Source organism: Palaemon carinicauda, chromosome 18, assembly GCF_036898095.1.
Source record: "Palaemon carinicauda isolate YSFRI2023 chromosome 18, ASM3689809v2, whole genome shotgun sequence".
Taxonomy (NCBI): Eukaryota; Metazoa; Arthropoda; class Malacostraca; order Decapoda; family Palaemonidae; genus Palaemon; species Palaemon carinicauda.
This window is the reverse complement of record NC_090742.1, coordinates 29,878,789-29,903,746: the sequence shown is the minus strand read 5'-3', so window position 1 is coordinate 29,903,746 and position 24,958 is coordinate 29,878,789. Positions and strand designations below refer to the sequence as shown.

Sequence of the window (24,958 nt, the reverse complement as noted above, 5' to 3'; positions counted from 1 at the left end):
GAGATTTTGCCTAGACAACAAGATCTACCAGTTCAAGGTGCTGTGTTTCGGTCTCTCCACAGCTCCTCAGGTGTTCACCAGTGTGTTCACCCTGATTTCATCTTGGGCGCACAGGAACGGTATTCGTCTCATTCGTCTCCTTCGTTATCTGGACGATTGGTTGATCCTAGCAGACTCGGAGTCGACCCTTCTTCGGCACCGAGACAGGCTTCTGGATCTTTGCCAGGATCTGGTGATCGTGGTAAACCTCGAGAAGTCCTCTCTGCAGCCGTCCCAACGACTGGTTTATCTAGGCATGCTAATAGACACCAATCTCCACAAAGCCTTTCCATCAGACGACCGGATAGCAAGACTGAGGAGGGTGGCGGAACCCTTCCTCAGGCGAAAAGAACTCCCCGCCCAATCGTGGTTGCGTCTCTTAGGTCACCTATCCTCCCTGGCCCGTCTGGTTCCAAACAGCCGCCTCAGGATGAGATCCCTTCAATGGCGGCTCAAGTCCCGGTGGAATCAAGGATCCGATTCCCCGGACATTCTGATCCCAATGGGGTCTCTGGAACAGACGGACTTGCGGTGGTAGCTGGTCGACGAGAACCTGCGGAAGGGAGTGAGTCTTCTCGTCCTCCCCCCGGAATTGACTCTGTTTTCGGATGCGTCAAAAGAAGGGTGGGGGGCGCACGTTCTGAACCAGAGGGCCTCAGGCCTTTGGTCAGAATCAGAAAAGTGCCTACACATCAACCTGCTAGAATTGAAGGCTGTCTTTCTGGCTCTTCAGCAGTTCCAACGGTCCCTGGCGGGTCACTCCGTGGTGGTGATGAGCGACAACACTACGGTAGTGGCTTATATCAACAAGCAGGGAGGCACTTTTTCGCAACAGCTATCCCATCTTGCAGTAGAGACTCTGAGGTGGACCGAAACCCACTCGATAACACTATCAGCTCGCTTCATTCCTGGCAAGAGGAATGTGCTCGCCGACAGTCTGAGCAGGGCCTCGCAGATAGTGAGTACCGAGTGGTCTTTGGATCCTCAGATAGCCAACAAAGTCCTGACTTTATGGGGTTCACCGACTGTGGACTTGTTCGCGACAGCCTTGAACTTCAAGCTGCCCCTGTACTGCTCCCCAGTCCCCAACCCCAAGGCGCTCTGGCAAGATGCTTTCCAGCAACGGTGGGACAACATTGACGTGTACGCCTTCCCACTGTTCTGTCTGATGAGAAGGGTGCTCAACAGGACCAGACTATCGGTCAACTGTTCGATGACTCTGGTAGATCCGCTATGGCATCACGCGGAATGGTTTCCGGACCTTCTGCAGCTCCTGACGGAACTCCCGAGGGAGCTTCCTCCACGACACGAGCTTCTCAGACAACCCCACTCCGGCGTCCCTCACAGGGCCGTAGCCTCGCTTCGGCTTCACGCCTGGAGACTATCCAGCGTCTCCTCGCGGAGAGAGGCTTTTCGCAACAGGTTGCGGAGAGAATCTCTCGGCACCTGCGAAGGTCCTCTGAGGGAGTCTACCAAGCAAAGTGGAGTCTTTTGTGGTTGATGTCGGGGAAGGGGTATCTCTCCACTCGATGCCACTATTCCAGCAATAGCGGACTTCCTCGTGTATCTGCGGGAAGAAATGCGCCTTTCTGTCTCGGCAGTGAAAGGCTATCGCTCGGCCTTAAGCTAGGCCTTCAGATTGAAGGGCGTGGATATTTCTTCATCGCTAAAACTCTCTTTACTCATACGTAGCTATGAGCTTACCTGCCCCCAGTCGGAAGTGAGACCCCCTCCTTGGAACGTGGTTCGAGTCCTCAGGTCTCTTAAGAGACCTCCCTTCGAGCCATTACGCCAGGCCTCCGATCGCCACCTGTCTTGGAAGACGGCTTTCCTACTCGCCTTGGCTTCGGCCAAGCGGGTTAGTGAACTTCATGGTCTCTCGTACGACATCGCCCATTCAAGGGGATGGGGGGAGGTAACGTTCAGGTTCGTCACTGAGTTTGTTGTCAAGACTCAGAATCCTGGAGTGCCGGATCCTCGGTTCGACTCTTTCAGGATCGCGAGTCTCCGTTCTGTAACAAGCGACCCAGACCAGCTGCTACTATGTCCAGTGAGGTGTCTGAGGCACTACTTGAAGAGAACGGCTGCAGTCCGTCCTCATGTGCGAGCTTTGTTTGTGAGCACAGGCAGGACTAAGAGGAGGGTCACCAGGAACACCATCTCAGCTTGGATTCGAAGGGTTATCCACCATGCCCTGAATCCTGACCCTCCTCAGTCACGTCGCCCTCGGGCCCACGATGTGAGGGGTATTGCTACATCCCTGGCCTTCAAAAGAAACTTCTCTGTGACGCAGGTACTTCAAGCTGGGGTCTGGAAGCGTCAAACGACCTTCAAAGCCCACTACCTGCAAGACATGACCCACAGGAGCCTCGATACGTTTTCTGTCGGCCCTGTGGTGGCTGCACAACAGCTGGTCTAACCTCAGGCTCCTTTTTGGACAAGTAGCAGTAGGTTGAGGGCGTTGTTACCCGGTCTTAGTCTGCGTGAATGAAAGAGTATGTCTGACCCTTACTTCTTTCTTCATTCTCCCCTCTCTTGGGGAAGCAGCATCCTGGTCCTCGCATAGCTGACCTCGACCTCTGCAGGTAACCCATGCTTCTTTGTGCTCCTAGTATTAAGCTTAATACTGTTGCGTCTCCCATACCCTGACGAGGTGGTATTGGGAACGTCCTATCCTAGAATTCCTATCTGAAGGTCTCAAGGTCAACTTCATAGGACGAGTCACACTCTCCTCCTCACACTGCTTATGTAGGCCACTCGTTCCTAGCGATGCTAGGAACTTGTGAGGTACAGGGGCTCCCTCTCTCTAGTGCTGCTCACTGAGGGATCGAGCCCCCGGGCAAGCCGAAGTCAGTAAGGCTGGGGACTTTCCACCCTTCCTAAGGGGTAAGTCACCCTATGTAAATAGCGTGGTTTGTATTTCGGTTACGGAACAAATGACAAATTCGAAGATAATTTGTATTTTTCCTAACCATACAAACCTTAGCTATTTACACATATGTGCCCGCCATCCCTGACCCCCAAGTCAAGTCCTACCTCTAAGTGAAGTGAAGCAAGTCACCGGTGTGTGGAGGGGGGAGGGGTAGCAAGCTACCCTTCCCCACCCCCGCTAACTAGCGCGGGGGTAATTAACCCTCGTTAAAACTATTGGCTCGTCATTTCAGCTGCGCTAAAAAGTAAACCCTATGTAAATAGCTAAGGTTTGTATGGTTAGGAAAAATACAAATTATCTTCGAATTTGTGATATCGGCAACATTATAACCATCCAGAATATTCAGTACTATTTTAATGAAACTTTTTACTTGATATCTCCAATTCCAGACGTGTATCCAGAGTCTCCCTCCCCACTCATTGAGGGTGATCTGTCAGCAGGTAACCCACTAAAATGTCTTTCAATAGCACAATGACAATCCAGGATACTCGGTGCTATTGTAGTGAAACTTCTTACTTGGTATCTCCAATGCTAGATTTGTATCTTGTCTCTCCCTCCCCACTCATTTTGGGTTGTCTGTCAGGGGGTAATCCACTAAAATGTCTGTCAATAGCACCATAGCAATCAAGAATATTCAGTGCTAATGTAGTGAACCTTTTTACTTGGTATCTCCAAGAATGCCAAATCTGTATCCTGTCTCTCCCTCCCCACTCATTGAGGATTGTCTGTCAGCAGGTAACCCACTAAAATGTCTGTTAATAGCATAATGACAATCCAGAGTACTCAGTGCTATTGTAGTGAAACTTTTTACTTAATATCTCAAATGTCAGATCTGTATCCCGGCTCTCCCTCCCCACTCATTAAGGGTTGTCTGTCAGCAAGTAACCCCCTAAAATATCTGTCAATAGCATCATAGCAATCCAGAATATTAAGTAATATTGTAGTTAAACTTTTTACTTGGTATATGCAATGTCATATCTGTATTCTGTCTCACCCTCCCCACTCACTGAGGATTGTCTATCGTAGGTAACCCACTGAAATATATGTCGATAGCATCATGGGAATTCAGAATATTCAGTGCTATTTTAGTGAAACATTTTACTTGGTATCTGCAGTGCCAGATCTGTATCCTGTCTCTCCATCCCCACTTATCGGTGGTTGCCTGTCTGAAGGTAACCCTTTAAAATATCTGTCAGTAGTATCATAGTAATCCAGAATGTTCATTGCTGTATTTAGTTAAATTTTTTATTTGGCATCTCCAATGCCAGATCTGTATCATCTGTTTCCATCCCACTGTTTGGGGTTTTACTGTCAGTAGGTAACCCACTAAAATGTCTGTCAATTGCATTATAGCAACCAGAATATTCAGTGCTATTGTAGACAATCTTTTTACTTGATATCTTCAATGCCAGTTCTATATCCTGTCTCTACCTGCCCACTCATTTGTGATTATCTGTCAGCAGGTAACCCACTGAAATGTATGTCAGTAACATTATAATAATAGAGAATTTTCAGTACAATTGTAGTGGAACATTTTACTTGGTATCTCCAATACCAGATCTGAATCCTCTCTCCCTCCCCACTCATTTGGCATTGTCTGTCAGGGGGTAATCCATTGAAATGTCTCAATTGCATCATAGCAATCCAGAATATTCAGTGGTATTGTAGTGAAACATTTTCTTGATATCTTCAATGCCAGATCTGTATCCCGTCTTTCCCGCCCCACTCATTTAGGGTTGTCTGTCAGGGGGTAACGCACTAAAATTTGTGTCAATAGCTTTATGGCAATCCAGAATATTCATTGCTTTAGTATAGAAACTTTATACTTGGAATCTCCAATGCAAGACCTGTATCCTGTCTCCCCCTCCCCAGTCATTGGGGGTTGTCTGTCATTGGGTAACCCACTAAAATGTCTGTCAATTGCACCAAAGCAATCCAGAATATTCAGTGCTACTTGAGGGAAACTCTATTCTTTGAATCTCCAATGCTAGATCTGTATCCTGTCTCTTCCTCCCCACTCATTGGGGGTTGTCTGTCATTAGTTTACCACTGAAATATCTCAATTTCACCATAGCAATCCAGAAAATTCAGTGCTATTTTAGTGTAATTTTATTCTTGGAATCTCTAATGCTAGATTTGTATCCTGTATCCAGGATACAAATCACCATGATTAGGAACCATGTGTGTGTTTCCCCTACCAGGTCATGGTGTTCAACTTCAAGGTAAGATAACCTAATTGACCCCGTTTGTGTTGGGGCCCTTCTATTCTTCCTCAGTATGCCCTTTGGTGCAAGAGGAGGCCCGTAAGTTGATGTGATAGTCCTTCTTTCCCGAAGGCTCTCAGACTTCAGTGTTTCTTGGATTTCATCAAAGTCAGGACTTTGGAAGGGGAGATTCTTTCAAGAGATGACCTCTCCTTTCAGAGAGGACGCAGGTGGTTATCCTGGATAGAGAAAGATTTCTGAGTACTGTATTGTCCGCTGTTTCAAAGAGAGGAAGACGACTACAACCTCAGTTTCTCAGGTGATATTGATTGGTGCCAGCTCCTCCTCCATTCTTCCGAGGACATAGCTGCCAGAAAGAATTCTAGGATACTCAACTCACCGAAACCTGGATCATCATGTGATTGGATGCCTCCCTTCCCCCACGTTCCTCCAGTGTAGATTAGCACGCCACCCTAAGCATCCCCGCCTTCGCTTTAAAAGAACACCGCCTGGGATATGGGCACTAAAGGACGAGTCTGCGGATTTCTCCTCTACGGAAGGCAAGACGGATAGCAGCTTCTATCGCTCTTCTCCCTCTCCCAGTGGGATGGATTGAACGTCAGATCGACATTCTAGTCATAGTTAGGATGAAAGGGAGTCCAGATCCAGAGTGAGGACCCAGGCTGAAGGTCCTCGTGCAAGAGAGTGAGGCGTAGCAAGGAAGGTTCGCGTTCCTCTTTCAGGTACCATTCCAAGCGTGGTCATTACTCTGGTGCAGAGACAGGGTTTACCCACTAAGAAAGAGAGTGCCCACTGGCAATAATGGGAGGATTATCCTCTTGCACTGACCAGGCAGTTGCGCTTAATGGTCCCAAAGTTTTTTCTGAGCTGACATTTTCCCCACACAGTTGAGATCTTTCAACCTGTTCTTTAACACCAGGTTCCTGCTGAGCCTGCAAGACCTGAGTATTGTATTTGAGACATAAAACTTTTGTCTCTGCCCAGACCAGTCATCTGTCTTGGTAGGCTGTGATCTGAACTCCAGCAGTTGCAGGAGTTTGATGACCTCCTTTACGAGTTTTATAAACAGTCTTTGGGTGATATTGAGGCTGACTGGCATTTGTTTGAACCTGTACACACTTTATCCAACCCTAGGTAAGGTCGGAATTGGTGGGCAATAGGGACATACCAGTAGGTGTCTTTTAGAGCTATAGTACAGGTCAAAGCCCCTTGTAGTACTTGACGGAAATGTTTTACATGTGTCATTTTAAATTGGTTGCACAAGATGTTTGTTGAGGAGAGTCAGGTCGAGGATCACACTTCTCTCTGGGGAGTCTTTCTTTGTTACGCTACAGTCTGCCATGGAATTTTAGAAGATTGCATCTTTCTATGACTTCTTTCTTGATCTTGCTGATAAAGGAGTCCAGTTCTTGGGTTCTAATCTGACAAAAACTGGCAAGGAGGAGCTTTTGTTATCCATGATCAACTGAGCCCTATGAAGACTATACATACTCTGTGCCCACCGAGAGAATGTTCGATGACCTCCAGTGGCCTCCTTTGGCCTGAAACAAGTCTTACTGGTACAGGGCTTCCCTTTGGGAGGGGTAACTTTGGTGTCCCCTCTCCTTGTGAAAAAACCTCTGTAGGTCAGGGCTTGGAATGGGAAGCGGAAGTTAGTCTCTCAGTGGGAGGTTTAGAAACCAATTGCGAGTGGTCTTAAAAAAGGGAGTTTTTTTTTCTTTTTTTTTTTTAAATGCCCAATACCCTTTTCTCCACTTCTCCGGAAGTGATTTGGCCATTGCCTGTGCATTAGCTCTGACTTGGTCCACAAGGGCTTGAGAGAAGAGCTATTCACATAGTGGGTCACTGACCAGAATATCCTTTTCCTCCATTATCCCCAAAAGTAAAAAGACGAGAATGGACCCAAAGATTAAGTGGTGGAAATTGAAAGAGGAAGAACTGAGAGTCTTGTTTAAGGAAAGAGTGCTGGAAGCAGTAAGGTTAAATGAGGATGTACAAAAATGGTGGACCGAGAATAGTAAAGTGATTCTAAGGATTGATGTGGAAGTACTTGGAAAGGAATCAGGAAGAACACCCCCAAATGATAAAGAATCATGGTGGTGGAATGAGGAGGTGCAAGAACGGGTAAAAACCAAGAAAGAAGCCAAGAAGAAGGCAGATCTATCAGGACAAGAGCAGGTTAAAGAAAACTATAAACAAGCAAAGAAAGAAGCAAAAAGAGCAGTAGCAAAGGCAAAGGCAGAGACATTAAATGAAGTCTATAAAGAGATGGAAACACCAGAAGGAGAGAAGAATATATTACGAATTGCTAAGGCCCGAGATGCTGCATCTAAAGACCTAACACAGATAAGGCAAATAAAAGATAGCAATGATATAGTTCTAGCAGAAGAGAATGAAATTAAAAGAAGGTGGGAAACTTATTTTGAAGGACTATTGAATGAGGAGAACCCAAGAACAATATTTGAAGATGGACTCCCAAACGAAACAGTTACCATAGGAGTGACTAGAAAAGAACTAGAACAAGCTGTAAAAAAGATGAAAAATAGTAAAGCTGCAGGACCGGATAATATACCAGTAGAGGTATGGAAGAGTCTTGGAGAGGAAGGCATAGATATCTTGTGGGACCTGACGCAGAAATCTTCAATCAGGAAAAGATGCCAGAGGAATGGAGAAGAAGCCTAGTCATTCCCATCTATAAAGGGAAGGGAGACATCCAGGAATGTGGCAACTACAGAGGCATAAAGCTGATAAGCCATACTATGAAAATATGGGAGAAGATCATTGAGAAGAGACTCAGAGATGAAACAACAATTGGTGTGGAACAATTTGGATTCATGCCAGGAAGAGGGAATGTAGAAGCAATATTTGCTTTGAGGCAGACGATAGAAAAACATCGGGAGAAACAGAAAGGATTACATATGGTCTTTATTGACATGGAGAAGGCATACGATCGAGTACCACGTCAGGAGCTGTGGAGATGTACGAGAGAAAAGGGAGTCTCTGAGAAATACGTAAGAATCACCCAAGATATGTATGAAAGGGCAGAAGCAAATGTTTAGAGCAGTATAGGCCTAACAGAAAGTTTCCCAGTAAATGTGGGACTACATCAGGGGTCTGCATTGAGCCCTTACCTATTTGCTGATGATGTCATACTGTGTAGCGCTAGGCGAGATGTAGTAGAAGAGAAACTGGAGGAGTGGAGAAGAGAAATGGAAAATAGAGGATTGAAGATCAGCAGGAAAAAGACAGAGTATTTGAGATTGAAAAATGGTGAGAATGGGAAAGTTAGTTAACAAGGAGAGAGAGACTGAAAAGTGTTGAAAATTTCAGGTATTTAGGATCAACAGTTGCAAAGGATGGTGACCTGGGGGCAGAAATAAACCACAGAATACAAGCAGGATGGAAGAATTGGAAAAAAGTGCGTGGGGTACTATGCGACAGGAAAATAGGGGTTAAGTTGAAAGGTAAAGTACACAGGACAGTTGTGAGACCATCAATGATGTATGGAGCGGAGACATGGGCAATAAAGAAGATAGAAGAGAAGAAGATGGATGTGGTGAAGATGAGAATGTTGAGATAACTGTGTGGGGTGACAAGAGGAGATAAGATACGGAATGAGGTAATTAGGGGTACCACAGGAGCTAGATAACTATCAGATAAGATCCAAGAAAGTAGACTGAGGTGGTAAGGTCATGTCATGAGAAGAGATGAACAGTATATTGGGAGGAGAGTGATGGAAATGCAGGTACAGGGAACGAGAAAGAGAGGGAGACCAAAGCGAAGGTGGGTGGACTGTATCAAGGATGACCTTCGATCAAAGGGATTAACTGGTGATGAGGTATGGGGCAGAGGTAGATGGAGAAAGCTGACCAGAAACATCGACCCCACATAGAAGTGGGAAAAGATGTAGACAAAGAAGATGATGATGATCCCCAAATTAACGGCAGATAGAACATGGAGCCTTACTATGTACTTTGCCTTATAAAGTTCTGGATGGCTTCATAAACAGGCTTATATAACAGCTTGACCACTGCTAAAGTTGCCATTTTTGAACCCCCTGTAGCCTCCACTTCAAAGTATGTCACAGCATGCACTAGGTTAAATAAGGTCTGTCAGGCCCTAAACTCTGTAACCCGAAGGTTATCTGGGACTAATGGGAAATAGTCCGCCAATTGATCGGTTCCAGCCTGAGCGTCCCACTTCATAGACAAGAATACTTCATGAAACCCTTGAAGATCAAACAGCACCTCCCCAAAAATAAGCTTTCCTCCTTCAAAACTACTTAGTGTTTTTGGTGTTTGTTCATACACAATCACTCCTATAAAGATTAATAGTAGCAGTGATAAGCCAAAAAGTAATGTTTTGAGAACCCTTATAGATCTAAGATAGGTGATAATAGAAATGGCAGAAAGAGATTTACCCATGATTATAATTTCCAAAGAGTATGGTATACCAAAATCAATAGTCTGCAAAGCAAATAGTCAGAAATTAATAAAAGCACCCCAGGAAAAGTGATGATGCAGATTCTAATGATAATCTTAGGGCTAGCCAAAGTGAATTAATAGGCATGGGAGGTTGCCAGTTCAGACAAAGCAGGTGCTGAGAAATGTGTTTGAAAAATATCATCCAGATAAGGCAGTAGCCAGCACACCGTGTTATTTCTACAATTATGCTTTAAGTCATTTAAGAAAACTCATGAAAGGGAGATAAAAACAAACCTCTCATGATCAATTTTTAGTAAAATGTCTCTTGAGGGAATCACAGTTAGTGCCAGAAAAGGGGTGCAAAAGACAGAGAATCCTAGAAGGGGAGTTCCCTAATATGTTTATGAAGAACTACTCCCTTCAGTGACAATAACATCACTCCTCCTCCCCACCTTTCACTAGAGCTATCCACTCCCTCCTACAGATAAAGGGAAGTTCAGTGTTCATTTATTCCATATCTATCAGTTTATTCTACGAATTATAACTTTCTTTTTGGTATGCTTTATTTGGACTGAACTATATTTTGATATTGCAAACTTTGTGTAAAAATTGCCCTTATGGGAAAAATTGATACGGTGTTTGAACATGGTTTGTTTTGGTACAAATTGTTATGTTCGATCTCTGAATTACCACAATACAGTATATTACACAATAATTATTTGTCTTGGTCTAATATTTTTTTCCATAAAAATTATTAAAAGTAAGGAGAATTATTTTTCTATGGAATTGTAGGTTTTACATGTACTCTTTAGAGTAATCTGTTTTAAAAACCTTTAAGTAGTTTTGTTTGTTAGAAATTTGACTGAATAATAGCACTCGGAGAAAGTATGTTAACCAAGAGTAAAATAAAACTGATTACTGTATGAAATGCATAATTTAAAAAAAAATTTCTATCCAGTATTACCATTTTCATTTTTTTCTTCAGATTGAGCAAATTAACCAGGAAGTCCATGATGGTCTGTATGAAACATATACAAATATTCTATCCCAGAATGCAAATAGTGGTAACACTTCATACTGTTATAAAACATATTGCCTGTCACCCGAACTTACAATAACGCTGAAAGAGACTCAAAATATCATATCTGAAGGAACAACTGGGATGTTTACTTGGCAGGTAAGTGCACTACTATTAAAAAGGGTGATATATGCAAATGCTTGTAAGCTGTAGTTACAGTATTGAATATGTCTCGTATTCCTTTCCAAAAGGAAAAGTAGATAGATTTTTAAATTAAAGGTCATATAAAAGATCTCTTGGCACTGTTTTAATTAACAGGGATGATGTGTACCCAAGATTAAAATGTTTTTACCAATGCACACATTAATAATAAAGTATACATGTCCACATACAAAAATAGAATTTTGATGAAACTTATTTCTATAGTGTACGCACCTGATGTTCATATTGCGCAGTTTAATCTATACTTAACCGTAAAATTTTATATCTTCACATTTTATTCAAAAAATACATGCCCTTAATAAAAAATAGAACCATCTGACAGTAAGTGGTAAGGAGCCCAGGTTTCTACATGGGTAGTCTTGTCTTCTGTTTCAAAATTGACATTATCTCTTCTCCCCCTCTTAACAAGAGATGGCCTTGACGTAGTTCTTAATCTTAACACGGAGTAAAGTTCCCTTGTTGAAGCATTGTAACAGGCAAGAGGGTTCTCAAACTTAGGGAAACTGCTCCCTCAGTTTGAATCTAAATTTCTCTCCATTCTGTTCCTTATTCTCAACATTACTCGGACCTCCTCCTAATTTTTTAAACTTTTTTTGTCTTGCTGTCCTGACTCTATGAATGATATTTCTCATCTTTAACGATATTTTTTGTTTATTTTATATTTAGTTTCTTAAATGGCTTGGATATTTCTACATTAGTTATTACTGTCTGCTTAGATGAATGTGAGAAGGGATCACGCTAGGAAGGTATTTGCATTCAAAGCTGTATGTGGGAGTATTGTATGACCTCAGCCACCCTTAAGATGGTTTGAACCTTCTTTGGCGGAACTATTCTCAACGGTTGGGTCATCAGAATCCGTGGGGGATCCAATCTTGGAGGTAGGACTCTCGGCTTATGGCCGGAAGCCCATCATTACAAATATGGGGAGGACGATTTCATATTTTCTTGGTCTCGGTTCTAACAGGCGGGTTAAGCTTACACCTGTGCCTCTACTGTGTATCTATTTTGGTGCTGTCCCATGGGTAGGGTATTGAGCGGACCATCTGGGAAGTATACTATTGCTGCGCTGGAAGTGAAGAACGCAAATTTCCCTTTCAACGTATGATATTTTCTTAATATTCTCAAGCAGGTAAAACAACTAAACAATAAAGAAAATGCCACTGATAACATAGGAACTAAAAGGGACCATTTTTTTAATATTTATTAAAATAATCAAGTAATTTGGGAACTCGGGAAAACTGAAAATCCTGCATTTTACCTCAAATTCCATTAGAAACTGAATACGATGTGTTATATAAAGTATTTGAATGCTATGGGTTAATAGAAGGAATTAGAATGCGACTTGAAGATGACAAATGGTGTTTTTGGATATGATTTAATAATCATGATGAAGCATTTAATGCAGGCCGTGACATTATATTAAAATTAATAATTTTAGTATTAAGGCCGCTCTTGTGTGATGGGGTAGCAAAAGTTCTAGATGTGCACAGATCTGCAGACTGGCTTGATAGAGAGAGAGATAGTTATGCCATCCCAGAGAAAGCCAAAATCACCAATGTGGCTTGTTACTGAATCTAAAGGAGATACAGGAAATTATTTTAGGATCTACAAATTTCTTAAGAAGAAAGTAGGATACATCACACCTGGAGATATATCTCTGTTTAAAAAGAACAGCTTCCTCATTAATGCCAAATCATACATGCAATCTGTTATATTATTTAATTTAAAAACAAATAACAATGTTATAAAGTTGGATGTCAAACCCCATCTAAACTTTAGCTATGGAAGGGGAGTAGTTTTTAATAGACTTGTATGAATTTTTGGAAGAGGAGATACTAACAGTGTGGAAAGTGCATAATGTACCTGGAACATCAATGGTTATCCTTACTTTCCAGGATGCTGTTATGGCTTTCCACAGTGACCCTGAAAAGGAAAGGATTAAAGTTTGACCTTCTAAACAGAAGCCTCTACAATGTTTCCATTTTTATATTTGGGGATCCTTCCAAAGTTTCCAAAAATGATAAAAATGTATAGCGCTTGCTCCGAACTCTATCATGGAGAATATACATACACTTGAAGTCAGGTATTTAAACTGCAATTTGAATCATAAATCTATTGATAGGAGCTGCCAGAAATATATGTTAGAAGAGGCTGCCCTCAATAAATCTAATATTGAACTTATAAGTGTTGGGCATGCCAAGAGACTATTGAATAAATTAACCCATGCAAAGGCATTGAAATCTGGAGGAAAAATGCAACAGGAGACATCCAACCCATCTATTACTGCCAGTTGCCCCCCCTCCAAAAGAAAAAAAATGCCATATTCTGATAAGACTGCATATTAGGGCAAGAATATTGCCTCTTAAGGCTTTGTCCTCCTCTATTAAACCTTTGTCCCCTATTACAAAGGATAGTACTATCCTTTCTCAGGATGTATTCTTGTCTGATTCGATGTAGGTTACCCTTAAAAAGGAGTTAGCAGGTATGCTTGTAGTGGGGAAAATGCTAATACCTGATAAGTTTCCACCTCTTAATCAGGGAAGAAAGAGACCTCCATCTCTCTCACCCCTACCATAAAGAACACTAAAATTATGACATCAAATAGGTATGATGTTTTTTTTTTCTGTTATTTCAGGTCAACCAGAAAACAACTTAAATCTATCAAAAATTCAAGTTGAGGTCCAATCATCCCCCTCAACATTAGATGAAAAGGATATGAAGCAAAAGACAAATGTAAAACCTAATTTATTAAAACCCTCTCTAAAAAAGGCCTACCAGAAATAAGGTTAAATCAAAAACTGCCAATGGGAAGACCTCCTCCAAGATGTCTTCCAGAAAATAAACCTTTTCCTCCATTTTGCAATGTAATTATCAGGGTTTAAGGGCTAAATTTGAAGAACTTCAGCTTCTGATTCATGAGCATTCCCCGTAATTGGATGTCTACAGGAGAGCAAGCTTGATAATAATACTCCTTGGCCTTGTAAATATATCAACTCTAGAACACCATATGATCAACGAGCAGGGAGCCATGGTGAAAGTCATATATATGTTCGCCAAGATGTTCCCCAAGTATCTTTGTCTATTCGTACACCTCTACAGGCAGTGGTTGTACAAATAGATAATAGGGAGAAAATACACAATTGTTTTGACGCGATATACAAACCTCGTAATCATTTAATATTGGAATTCGCTTCAGCTCAGCTGAAACAGCCGACGAGAAAGAAAAACCAGGCAGTTGCTGATTGGTTGGCTGGCAGTATGGGCCGGTATGTGTCGCGTGAGCAGGGAGCAGGCCCAAACAGCCGCGACTCGGGCTCGGCATGAAGTCACCTCGCGGCCCAGCCCGCGGCATGGGAGCAGGTCGTGCACGACCAGGCTAGCTCTCGCGCATACCAGCCGAGCGAGATGCAGCCAACCCCCATGCTTTCTGGCCATGTAACAGGTGAGGCTGCACGCACCAATTGCGCGACTAACCTGTCTACACCTCCTGGTGTGAGCGCTGTAGTTCCCAGCGACCCCACTCGCGCTCGAGCTCCTTCGGGAGCTTCGTGGGGCTCGCAGCAACCAGTCACGCACTCAGTCGCAGTGGGAACCTTAATCCATTCCATAGGGGATGAACCCTGCCAGGGTCCTTCCTTGACTCCTGAATACACGTCTGGTTTGGTCTTGGGGCCAGAGCGAAGGTATTCATGGGGGATGTCATCACCCGTGCAGCATGTTGCTTCCCCTACACCTACAAATGTAGCGGGACCGAGGGAACAGCCACTTCCACGGCCTTCACCGGCCGTGGAGACGGAAGATCCCGAGGTGGAGTCGCTGTTCCTAGAGGTCATTAACCTCATGTGTGAGATTAATGGCTTCAGGGCTGCTCCTGCGGATAAGTGTACAGCCTTGAAGATCCTATGGGGAGCTCCTGAAGGCAGTTCACAGCCTATCATACTACCCTGGTCGAGACAAGGTGCTCGAGCATTGGACCGGGTGAGTGACCAGATCTCAGGACCTGGTGACTCGCTTAGGAGCCAAGGTTCAAACAAGCTTCTCCCTCAACCACTCCAGTGACAGAAGAGGTACTATGTCACAGAGTCCTCTGTGCCTTGTACTCTCCCTCTCGACCCCGCGGTCGGAGCGCTTGCTGGGGGTTCCTCGGTTGAGAGCTTGAAATCTCAGAGTGTTTCCTTCTCGGCCTCTGAGATTTCAACTATGGAGTCCATCTCCATAGCTGCTCTCAATGCTGCTTCGTGGCTCGACCACTGGTGTGGTACAGCCACAGTGTTCGCGCAGGACACCAAGCTTGCTACCCCCGAACACATGGAGCACTCGCTACCCCCAAACACATGGAGCAGTACAGGAACCTGGCTTTGTCTGGTGGGAAAGCTGTTGCTTTTCTCTTGGACCAGCTTGCTACCCAGTATGCTAATCTGATCCTCAAAAAACGCGAGGCAGTAGCCGCTCGTTTGGCGAGACAGATTGGTTCAGGAGAGGCCCTGGCTCTCAGGAACACTCCTATTAGCGCTGCAACTAATCTCTTTCCACCGGGGGAAGGAAGTTCGGGCTGCGCAGGATAAATGGCGCCTTGCTTCGAAGGACTCCATTATCCACCAGGCACAGGCTGCGAGTTTCAAGGGACCTGGTCCCGTGAAACCGTCCGCAGCCAGGCCGAATCAGGCCAAGTCCACGGGAAGTAGCAAGGGTACCGCTGGTCGTGTTCCTGCTGCTCCTGTGCAGCAGAGACCTGCTCCTGTTCAGAAGGGTTCTGCCCCCAAGCAGACTTTTCAGCCTCCCTCGGGAGCTCCTCCACATCGGGGAAAGCAACGGGCAAGCGAGGGAAAGGGAAACTCTGAGTTTGTCTTTCCCCTTCCCATGCTGCCGAAGGTAGGGGGATGCCTATCGCGCCATTGGGCAATGTGGCAGCACCTTGGGGCCGAGGAATGGGTAGGAGGTTGGAGACCGATCATCGACCTTTCGCTATTGAACAAGTTTGTTCAACAAACTGCGTTCAAGATGCTGACAGTTCGCACTGTGCGGCAGCCATCAGGCAGTACGACTTCATGCTTTCGATAGACTTGAAGGACGCGTACTTTCAAGTACCAGTTCATCAGTCATCTCGAAAGTACTGTACCTCCGTTTCACCTTCCAGGGCACGGTGTACCAGTTCAAAGTCCTATGCTTTGGAATGTGCACAGCTCCCCAAGTGTTCACGACTAGCAGCTTGGGGCCACTCGAGGGTCATCCGCCTACTGATGTACCTCGACGACCGGCTGATTCTCTCTCCCTCGCAGGAGCAGTTGATTCAGGATCGAAACTCGCTTCTGGAAATTTGTCGCGATCTGGGCATCGTGGTGAACTACGGGAAGTCGAGCCTCATTCCCAAGCAGAAGGTGAAGTATCTGGGAATGCTGATCGACTCGGAAGCAGCTTGCATTTTTCCCTCAGAAGAACGGATCAGCAGACTCAGAGAGGTTGCACAGCCGTTCCTGTCACAGGAACAACTTCCAGACCTCCAGTGGCAAGCTCTTCTAGATCACCTCTCCTCGCTGGAGAAGCTCGTTCCTTTCAGGCGGATCCATCTCGCTCTCTTCAGTGGTGTCTGAAGGAGCAGTGGTCGGCAGCCACCGATCCTCCCTCTCGTCCGGTCCTCATGGAACGTGAGGTAAGGGAGGATCTCCTTTGGTGGCTAACCTCATGAGAGGGTTTCTCATAAACTCTCCTTCACCTCAGTTTTGTCTGTTCACAGACTCGCCCATGGAAGGTTGGGGTGCACACCTAGACGACGTAGTCGTGTCAGGTGTGTGGTCGGAAGAGGAGAAACACCTGCGCATCAACGTGCTGGAAATGATGGCAGTATCGAGAGCACTTTCATTTCCAGGCCCGTTTGAGAGAGCACTCGGTAGTGCTGATGAGCGACAACACATCCGTGGTCGCGTACGTCAACAAGCAAGGAGGCACGCTCTCACGTCCCTTGCAACAGTTGATGAGGCAGGTGTTTCTGTGGGCAGAGTCAACACTTAACCTTGTCAACCAGGTACATTCTAGGCAAGAGAAATGTTCTGGCAGACACCCTAAGTTGCAGAAACCAGGTAATAGGGGAAGAATGGTCTCTTGGCCCTTGGGTCGCGAGTCAAGTACTCGACCTCTGGGGAGAACCATGCATCGACCTATTCGCAACATGGCACAACGCCAAGCTTCCCGTGTTTTGCTCTCCAGTACCAGATCCCGAGACTGCGTTCGAGGACGCACTGCAACATCCTTGGGATCTACTGGATTGCTACGCGTTTCCCCCTTTTGCTTGCATCGCGCAGTCCTGTCCCGGGTCCTAGTAACCCCAGGACGCAGGATGACTCTCATTGCCCCACTATGGCCACACATGGAGTGGTTTCCCGATCTGTTGTCGCTCCTGGTCGAGGCACCGAGAGAGCTACCCTCTGGCCCAATCTCCTTCGGCAACCCTTGTCGAACAGGTACCACCAGGCGGTGCAGTCGCTCAGACTTCACTCGTGGAGACTATCCAGCATCTCCTCAGAATGCGAGGCTTTTCTGGACTCGCTGCGAGAGAGATGTCTGGGTACCTAAGAAGATCCTCCAACTCAGTCTAACATGAGAAGTGATTAGTCTTCTGTGATTGGTGTAGTGGAATGGGTATATCTCCGGTCGGAGCCCATCTGGCTCAGATTGCAAACTTCCTAGTCTTTCTTCGCAGAGATAAGCTCCTGTCGGTTTCTGCCATTAAAGGGTGTTCCATGTGAAGGGCATAGATATCTCCAACGCTCGGGAGATTTCTATGCTCATTAAGAGCTTCGAACAGTCATGTCCCCCGAAGGAACTTAGAGTTCCCAGTGGGATGTCACCTTAGTTCTTGGGTCTCTTACTCGTGCTCCGTACCAACCCCTGAGCCATGCCTCAGACAGGCACTTGACTCTGAAAACTGTTTTTCTGCTAGCCTTAGCATCGGTGAAGAGAGTTGGGGAGTTACACGGCCTCTCTTTTAATGTCACTCACGCAGAGGGTTGGAAGGAGATCTCCTTGAGTTTTGTGCCAGAGTTTGTGGCCAAGACTCAGAACTTGGCGATCCACGATCTCAGGTTCGAGGCCTTCACTATTCCTTCCTTACTGGATGCGGCGATTCAGATGAGAGGCTTCTCTGTCCCGTCAGCTGTCTCCGGCGCCATCTTAAGCGAACTTGGCATCTCAGACCTGAATATCGACGACTTCGTTAGCACCGGCAGAGCCAAGAGGGAGGTGTCGAGGAACACGATATCCTTCTGGATCTGTGAAACCATCCGCATGGCGTATGAGACTTCCTCAAGAGTCCAAGCACCAGCTAAGGTTAAAGCTCACGAGATCAGGGGCATTGCCCCCACACTCGCTTTCAAGAGAAATCTTGCAGTGGGCCAAGTGCTGAAGGCTGGCGTTTGGAAGCGCCAGACCACCTTTACGGCTTTTTACTTGAGGGAGTTTACGCACAAGTCCTTGGACACCTTTGTTCTTGGCCCTGTGGTAGCAGCTCAAGCTATTGTCTGACCTCTCTAGTTCCTCCGGGACAGGGAAGCCTCTTGTCTTGATTTTATGGTATGTGTAGCAGTGTGAAAGCAGTCTGCATGTGATCAGCCTTTCTCTCTGTCTCCTCCCTTGGAGTTCCATACATCAAGACAAGTCTTCCCAGGTAAGATTGCTAGAGTTTGTTTACAGGTATTCTCCCCTCGTCTTCTGCTAGGCAAGAAAGACGGTGGATGTATGAACCCTTTGCCTTTTGGTTTTGGAGGTTCATCCAGTCACTGTGACCCTAGGGTCGAGTGTCTCTTACATTCACGCGCTCAGGTCATGAGATGCACTTACGCATCGCGCGGCGGCTCCCAGTCTCTCAGATCCCACCATCATCATGTCGGGTCAAGAGAGAGGGGTAGGTGGATTAGTCCTCTACTCTCATTTGAGACCAGGTCTATATCCAGGCAGATGGCTGTCCACAAACAGCAAAGGCAGACCTCCCACCAACCAGTGAGTCTTCCTATATTAAATAATTATGAGGTTTGTGTATCGCGTCGGAACAAATGACAATTTGTCCTAAATTGTATTTTTCCTAGCTATACAAACCTGTAATCATTTAATATAAATGGCCGCCTCTACCACCCCTCTCATGTTCTACATTGAGCCTAAAGCGTTTGAATGAGGAAAGCAGGCTGGAGAGGGGTGGGACGGAGCTCATACTGCCAGCCAACCAATCAGCAACTGCCTGCTTTTTCTTTCTCTTCGGCTGTTTCAGCTGAGCCAAAGTGAATTCCTATATTTGTATAGCTAGAAAAAATATAATTTAGGACAAACTGTCATTTTTCTCTCATTACTTGCTGCTAAATGATAACATTTGTATGATAATTTAGTAGAGGTGATTCAACAACTCCCTCGACCTTTTCTTTTAGTAGGAGATTTGAAAGGTAGAAATTCTTTATGATGCAATGTTTTATAAAATGCAAGGGATAATATTATATGATCAGTTGTGGAGAATGAATATGTAGGGCTCCTTAATCCAGGAGAGCCCACACACTTACATGGTTAGACAGGTACCTTTTTATGCATTGACCTTTCAATGGCAAGCTCTAACTACCTTCTTGGTTTTGATTGGAAACCATAATAGTGGTCATGCACCAATAAATTACCATGATGGAACCTTGACAAGGTGCATTATGATAGTTTTGGGAGCTAAGCTAAATTGAAGGGAGTGCTGAACAGTTTGAGTGTTGATAAAGCCAAAGACTTACTGAATAGAACTCTCCATACAGCAGGAGTCAATTCGACTCCCAAAATAACAAGGGTAGTCAAACGATGACCAGTCACCTGGTGATTTTCAGAACCAACGTCCTTGAACAGAGCCACAAGAAAATCTTTGACTCGATTGCGTAGATACCATACAGTGGAGAATTTGATAACGTACAAAAAAATGTAGAGCTCGGTTCCGTCGTGCCATGAAAGAAGCTAGGCGCCAGTCTTGGATATATTTTATTTTCTCAGTCAACAGTAGAGCACCACCATCTTCTGTATGGAGGAAGGTAAAAAAGATAGCCGGCAAATTTACCTTTAAATCACTACCAGTGTTGAAGGTGAATGGTCAGTACAGTATGTGAGTGGAGCAACTGAGGTTAGCACTGCTTTGACTGATCATTTCTCAAATGTATCATGCAAGTGTGAAACATATCCTGGTCACCAGTATAGAAGCATTAAAGAATGGAAAATGGAAAATTTTTCCTTATAAAAGGAGAATTTTACAATTTGATTCAGCACTTGCTACTTTTAATGATACAGCCCCTGGACTGTTGACCCGATGAAATGCCATATACAATGATTAAACATGTGCCTCTTAATACTAAGTTATTTATTTTAAGTATTAACAGAATATGGCATAATCACAGTTAACCAAGTGTCTGAGAGCTAGTCACTATTTTAGCCTTTTTAAAACCCCGTAAGGATAAGTTTTTAGCAGCAAATTATCAACGCATTACATTGACATATTGTTTATATAAGATCATGGAGAAGATGATCAATGCAAGACTGATGTGGTACCTGGAGAAGAAAGGTATTTTATCACCCACTTAGTGTGGATTTAGGGAAATGCACTCAACTACTGATGTATTTATACAACTTGAGTTCTCTAATTGTGAAGCCTTTGCATCCAAACAGCACCATGTAACAATCTATTTTTTTTACCTTGAAAAGGTATATGACACTGCATGGAGATATGGTATACGTAACACCATTCATGATTTGGGATTACGAGGAGAGCTACCATTGTTTATTCAATCCGTTACTTGGAATAGATTTTTTCAAGTGAGAAAGGGGGAAACCCTGTCTGAGAGGAAATATCAGGAAGGAGGAGTTCCCCAGGGTAGTGTGCCAAATGTAACCTTATTTGCACTAGCTATAAATAGGATATCCTCTGTCATTCCTCAAGATATTCTGTCAACACTATTTGTTGATGATCTCTCCATATCATTTGCTGGAGCTAGAATAGCAATGGTTGAGAGAAAACTACTAATTACAATGGATAAAATTATTCAGTGGGTTAATATAAACAGGTTTAAGTTTTCGACAAGCAAAACTGTTGTTGTTCATTTTTGTCGTATTCGAAGATTACATCAAGACCCAGATATATACATCAAAGGTCAACGGACCTCGTGTGTAAGTGAAGCTAGATTTCTAGAGTTGATATTTGATTGTAGACTTGCATGGGTTCCTCACTTGAAATTCTTAAAAGTAAAATTTCTTGAGGCTCTGAATCTTTTAAAAGTTTTATCTTATACGCCATGGGGGATGACCGCAAAACTCTTTTAAAGTTGTACATATCCTTAATTTTTTCAAAAATTAGTTATGGATGTGAAATATACTCCTCAGCCACCCCAAGCCGACTGAAGATTTTATATTTTATACACCATGCTGGTATTGGATTATCCACAGGAGCCTTTAGAGCTTCGCCTATCCCAAGCTTCCTTGTTGACACTGGAGAATTACCTTTATACTTTTACCGGAAGTCTTCTGTTGTTTGGTATTGGTTTAGGTTGCAAAGACTCCCTAATTCTTTAGCCTGTTAGACTACAAACCTTGTAATGCATTGTAGATATTTTGAGTTGCATCCAAAATCTCTTCAACCTTAGTGTGAACATAGGCAAATCAAACTAACTGCCCACAAGACAAGGTTCACTGCACCTTTTGAGAATAACAAGGGAGTTAAATACTGTAAGTTAAATCCTAAACAGGTTGATTACTAACTTGGCCGTTAAGAGAACATGGTGTACCATATCGTTATTCCCTACAGTATATACTGTAAACTAAAAAAAATAACTATTTAATTGCCAACAGGTTATGGTGTTCCCCAGCAGTCACCCATCCAAATACTGGCCAGACCTGACATTGCTAAACTTTTCTGATTAGATGAGAAGCATTTTTTTCAACAGTATGCCCCTTGACTTCTTTCTCTGTAATTCCGCTTGAACTAAAATTACTTTCCTCGACTTATGAGCAACAAAAGGCAGCTGTCCTGTTTACAATGTACAATACGTACAGCATAAGCTTTAAAATCAAAATGTAAAAACTTACAATTTTGGCTAAAACTTTGTTAACCCTCTCAGAGTTTAGAGGGATCATGTGATATACCATGCTAACCACTAAGTAATAAATGAAAATGCATATTTTAGAGGGTAAGAGGTATATTAGGATCAAGACAACCCTCTTGGGCCTCTGCCTCACAATCTAGTCGTCTTATATAGTTACTAGCATTTTAGTTTCGCAAGGATTTAGTAGCAGAAGGAACTAAAGTAGGTAAAGATTTTAAGGCTGTGTGAGGTTTCTGAATCTGTAGAGTTCAGTGTACTTTTAGAACCCTTACTGAATGAAATGCTGTTAATATTAGATTGACCTTGAGGTGTTAAATGGTTAGTTTGGCAACAGGGTGTAAATGGCCAGAATTATCATTATTAAGGGGGTATTCTAGAGTTTGTTTAACAAAGAAAGCAAGTGGTGTCAAGACCTTGTGAAAGGTGTTTTCCAAAGCTGGAGGCTTGTCATTATTGTTATCATTACCACTATTATACAGATCCATAAATAATATAACAAGAGAAAAATACATAAGATTTAAAACTGGGATTAACAGTGTACCATTACTGAATGGTGTAGAGTAGATAACACCTTGGGTACCAGTTGAGCATTTAGGTTGGGGGAGTGGGGGTAACTGGGTAGGTTAGGGCTCAAATATTACAATTAATCTAGAATTAAGTTGAATTCTAAGCTACTCGAAAAGAAGTTATGGGCCTTAAAATTTCAAAATAACAAAATCCAAACTAGATATCCCATAGCAAAGACCAAGTTAAGAGTGGTAGTATAAATGTTACTTGTTCCTACTGTCATACAAACCATCATCCTGTAAGGGAGGCGGCCAATGCCATTTTTTTTAAGGACAGGACTTTGACATTCATACCACTTTTTAAAATGACTCCGGACACCTCATAACTGCATATGATATTCACCTCTGACCTTTGGTTTCGTGTCATCAGTGCATTTTATCCTGAAAATTTGTTTTTCAAATTCTATCTCCTCCCTTGATACTTAATATTATGACCTGTGATTACTACCATATGCTGTATAGACCTAATGTAGACCTCCAAGCAAATGATGAGGTTTTTCCATAAAAGTAGTTTTTTTTTTGCTAGATATGAATTTTTTCATAATGGTAAAAAATAAAACCTATAAATCAAGGGGAAAATAAGAAAAACAATGATACAAAAATTAAAAAAAACCATAATTTCATTGTTCTATAGTGTCTAAGTTATATACCAAATTTCAATGCTATAACTTTAAAACTAGGGAGAAGATAAAATTTGGTCAAGTATGGTTTCTAGATATGGCTGTTCAAAGGTTTTCTTTGTAATTTTACAAAGACAGCGTTAATAAATCATGATTGTTATGAATTTTATATTCCTTTTTTGGGATTAGTACACCAAAACTATGTTACTGTACTCATCATAAATTAATCGTAAAGGAAGATCCCTTTGCCCGATATCTTGCTTCTTAAGGCTCCTTTTTTTCAGTAACTCCACTAATATTGCCTATATTATGCCAATACTAGAGTGAATTTGGTTCTTTTGTATGTTTTGATTGTCTTTTTCTCTTTGGATGATGAAATTCTTGCCAAAACAAAGAAAAATAGACATAAAAGCATGTGGAAGTCAGAGGTCAAATTCAAATGTTTTGTATTTTTACAGACAATATTAATGAATTATGATTATTATAATTTTTTATCCCTTTTTATGGTATTGATAAACAAAAACTATGATGTTTATCATAATTTAATCATAAATGAAGATTCCTTTGCCCAATATCTTGCTTCTTTAGGCTCCTGGTCTCTCTCTCTCTCTCTCTCTCTCTCTCTCTCTCTCTCTCTCTCTCTCTCTCTCTCTCTCTCTCTCTCTCAACGCTAATATTGCCGATCTTATGCGAATATTAAAGTGAAATTTCTTCTTTTGTATATTGGATTGTTTTCCCTTTTTAAAAGTGGGGTAGATGCTGTAATGTTCAGACTCCTATTAACTTTGGATCTACTATAGTCCATTTCTTTTAGCGAGACAGATTTGCACCGACTCGCAACGGTGCCCTTTTAGCTCGGAAAAGTTCCCTGATCGCTGATTGGTTAGAATTATCTTGTCCAACCAATCAGCGATGAGGAAACTTTTCCGAGCTAAAAGGGCACCGCTGTGAGTCGGTGCAAATATGCCTCGCTAAACGAAATGGACTATAGTGCCTGCTGTATAATTAATCCTGTTAATGTTATGTAAGACGAGGTAGCGGCTGAGCTTGCAAGCCAATGCCTAATACTGTTGTCAGAAAAATTTGGAAAATGATCCCAATTAGTTGAAACTTCATTCACCTCCTCAGAAAATTAAGAGAATCATATGATATGCCACTCCATCCACATAAGTAATAAGAGACTGGTGAGAAGCATAATTAAGTAAAGATTTTGAGGCTCTGGGAGGCTTTTGAATCCGTGGAGTGCAGAAAATGTTCGGAATTGACTTATGGACTGGGTAAGGTTTGGTACCAGGTTGAAGGTGACCAGAATTATTAAGACTAAGGGAGGTTTCAATGGACTTTTGAAGGTTAACAAAGGGAGCCAGTGATGTCGAGAGCTTGTGAAGCTCATCACTATCAAAAGATGGCTGAACTTGTGTGTAGCCTGAAGGTGGAGGCCTGTCAATATCGTGTCATCCTCGCTAAAATCAACTCGCCTTGTCTTCCCTGGCTTTTCCCCAGAACTAACAGCAAGTTTCCTTTTGCGGTATAACTGTTAACTTAATCGGCAAACTTTGAAGCACACTTTTTCATGAGAGTAACCGATAGCGAAACATATTGTTCACAACGATTATTTAAATCACTGAATTGCTCCCAACACAATACACAAAAGGAATGCAGATCATGATCTCCCAGAAATCTTTCTTGTGCACATTCCTGGCAATAATTGCTAAGTAAAAAAGGGGAAGACGCCTTAAAACTTGACATGTAAATAATCTGGGAGCATGCGATTGCGGCTGGTTAACGAAGATAACTGAAGACTTCCTAATGTGGC

General features: G+C 43.3%; 1 protein-coding gene across 4 annotated transcripts in view; it reads left to right on the top strand.

Moving 5' to 3' along the window:
- The window catches only part of LOC137657745 (protein-lysine N-methyltransferase EEF2KMT-like), a 320,088-nt gene that overhangs the window by 83,459 nt on the left and 211,671 nt on the right, over window positions 1-24,958 (top strand). For all 4 annotated transcript variants that reach the window (XR_011047197.1, XM_068392218.1, XM_068392217.1 and 1 more), the window contains exon 4: window positions 10,606-10,797. Coding sequence is in view for 3 of the 4 variants with exons in the window: in XM_068392218.1 (XP_068248319.1) it covers window positions 10,606-10,797 (192 nt within the window). In the remaining variant the exon portion in view is untranslated. The remainder of the gene's footprint in view (window positions 1-10,605; window positions 10,798-24,958) is intronic.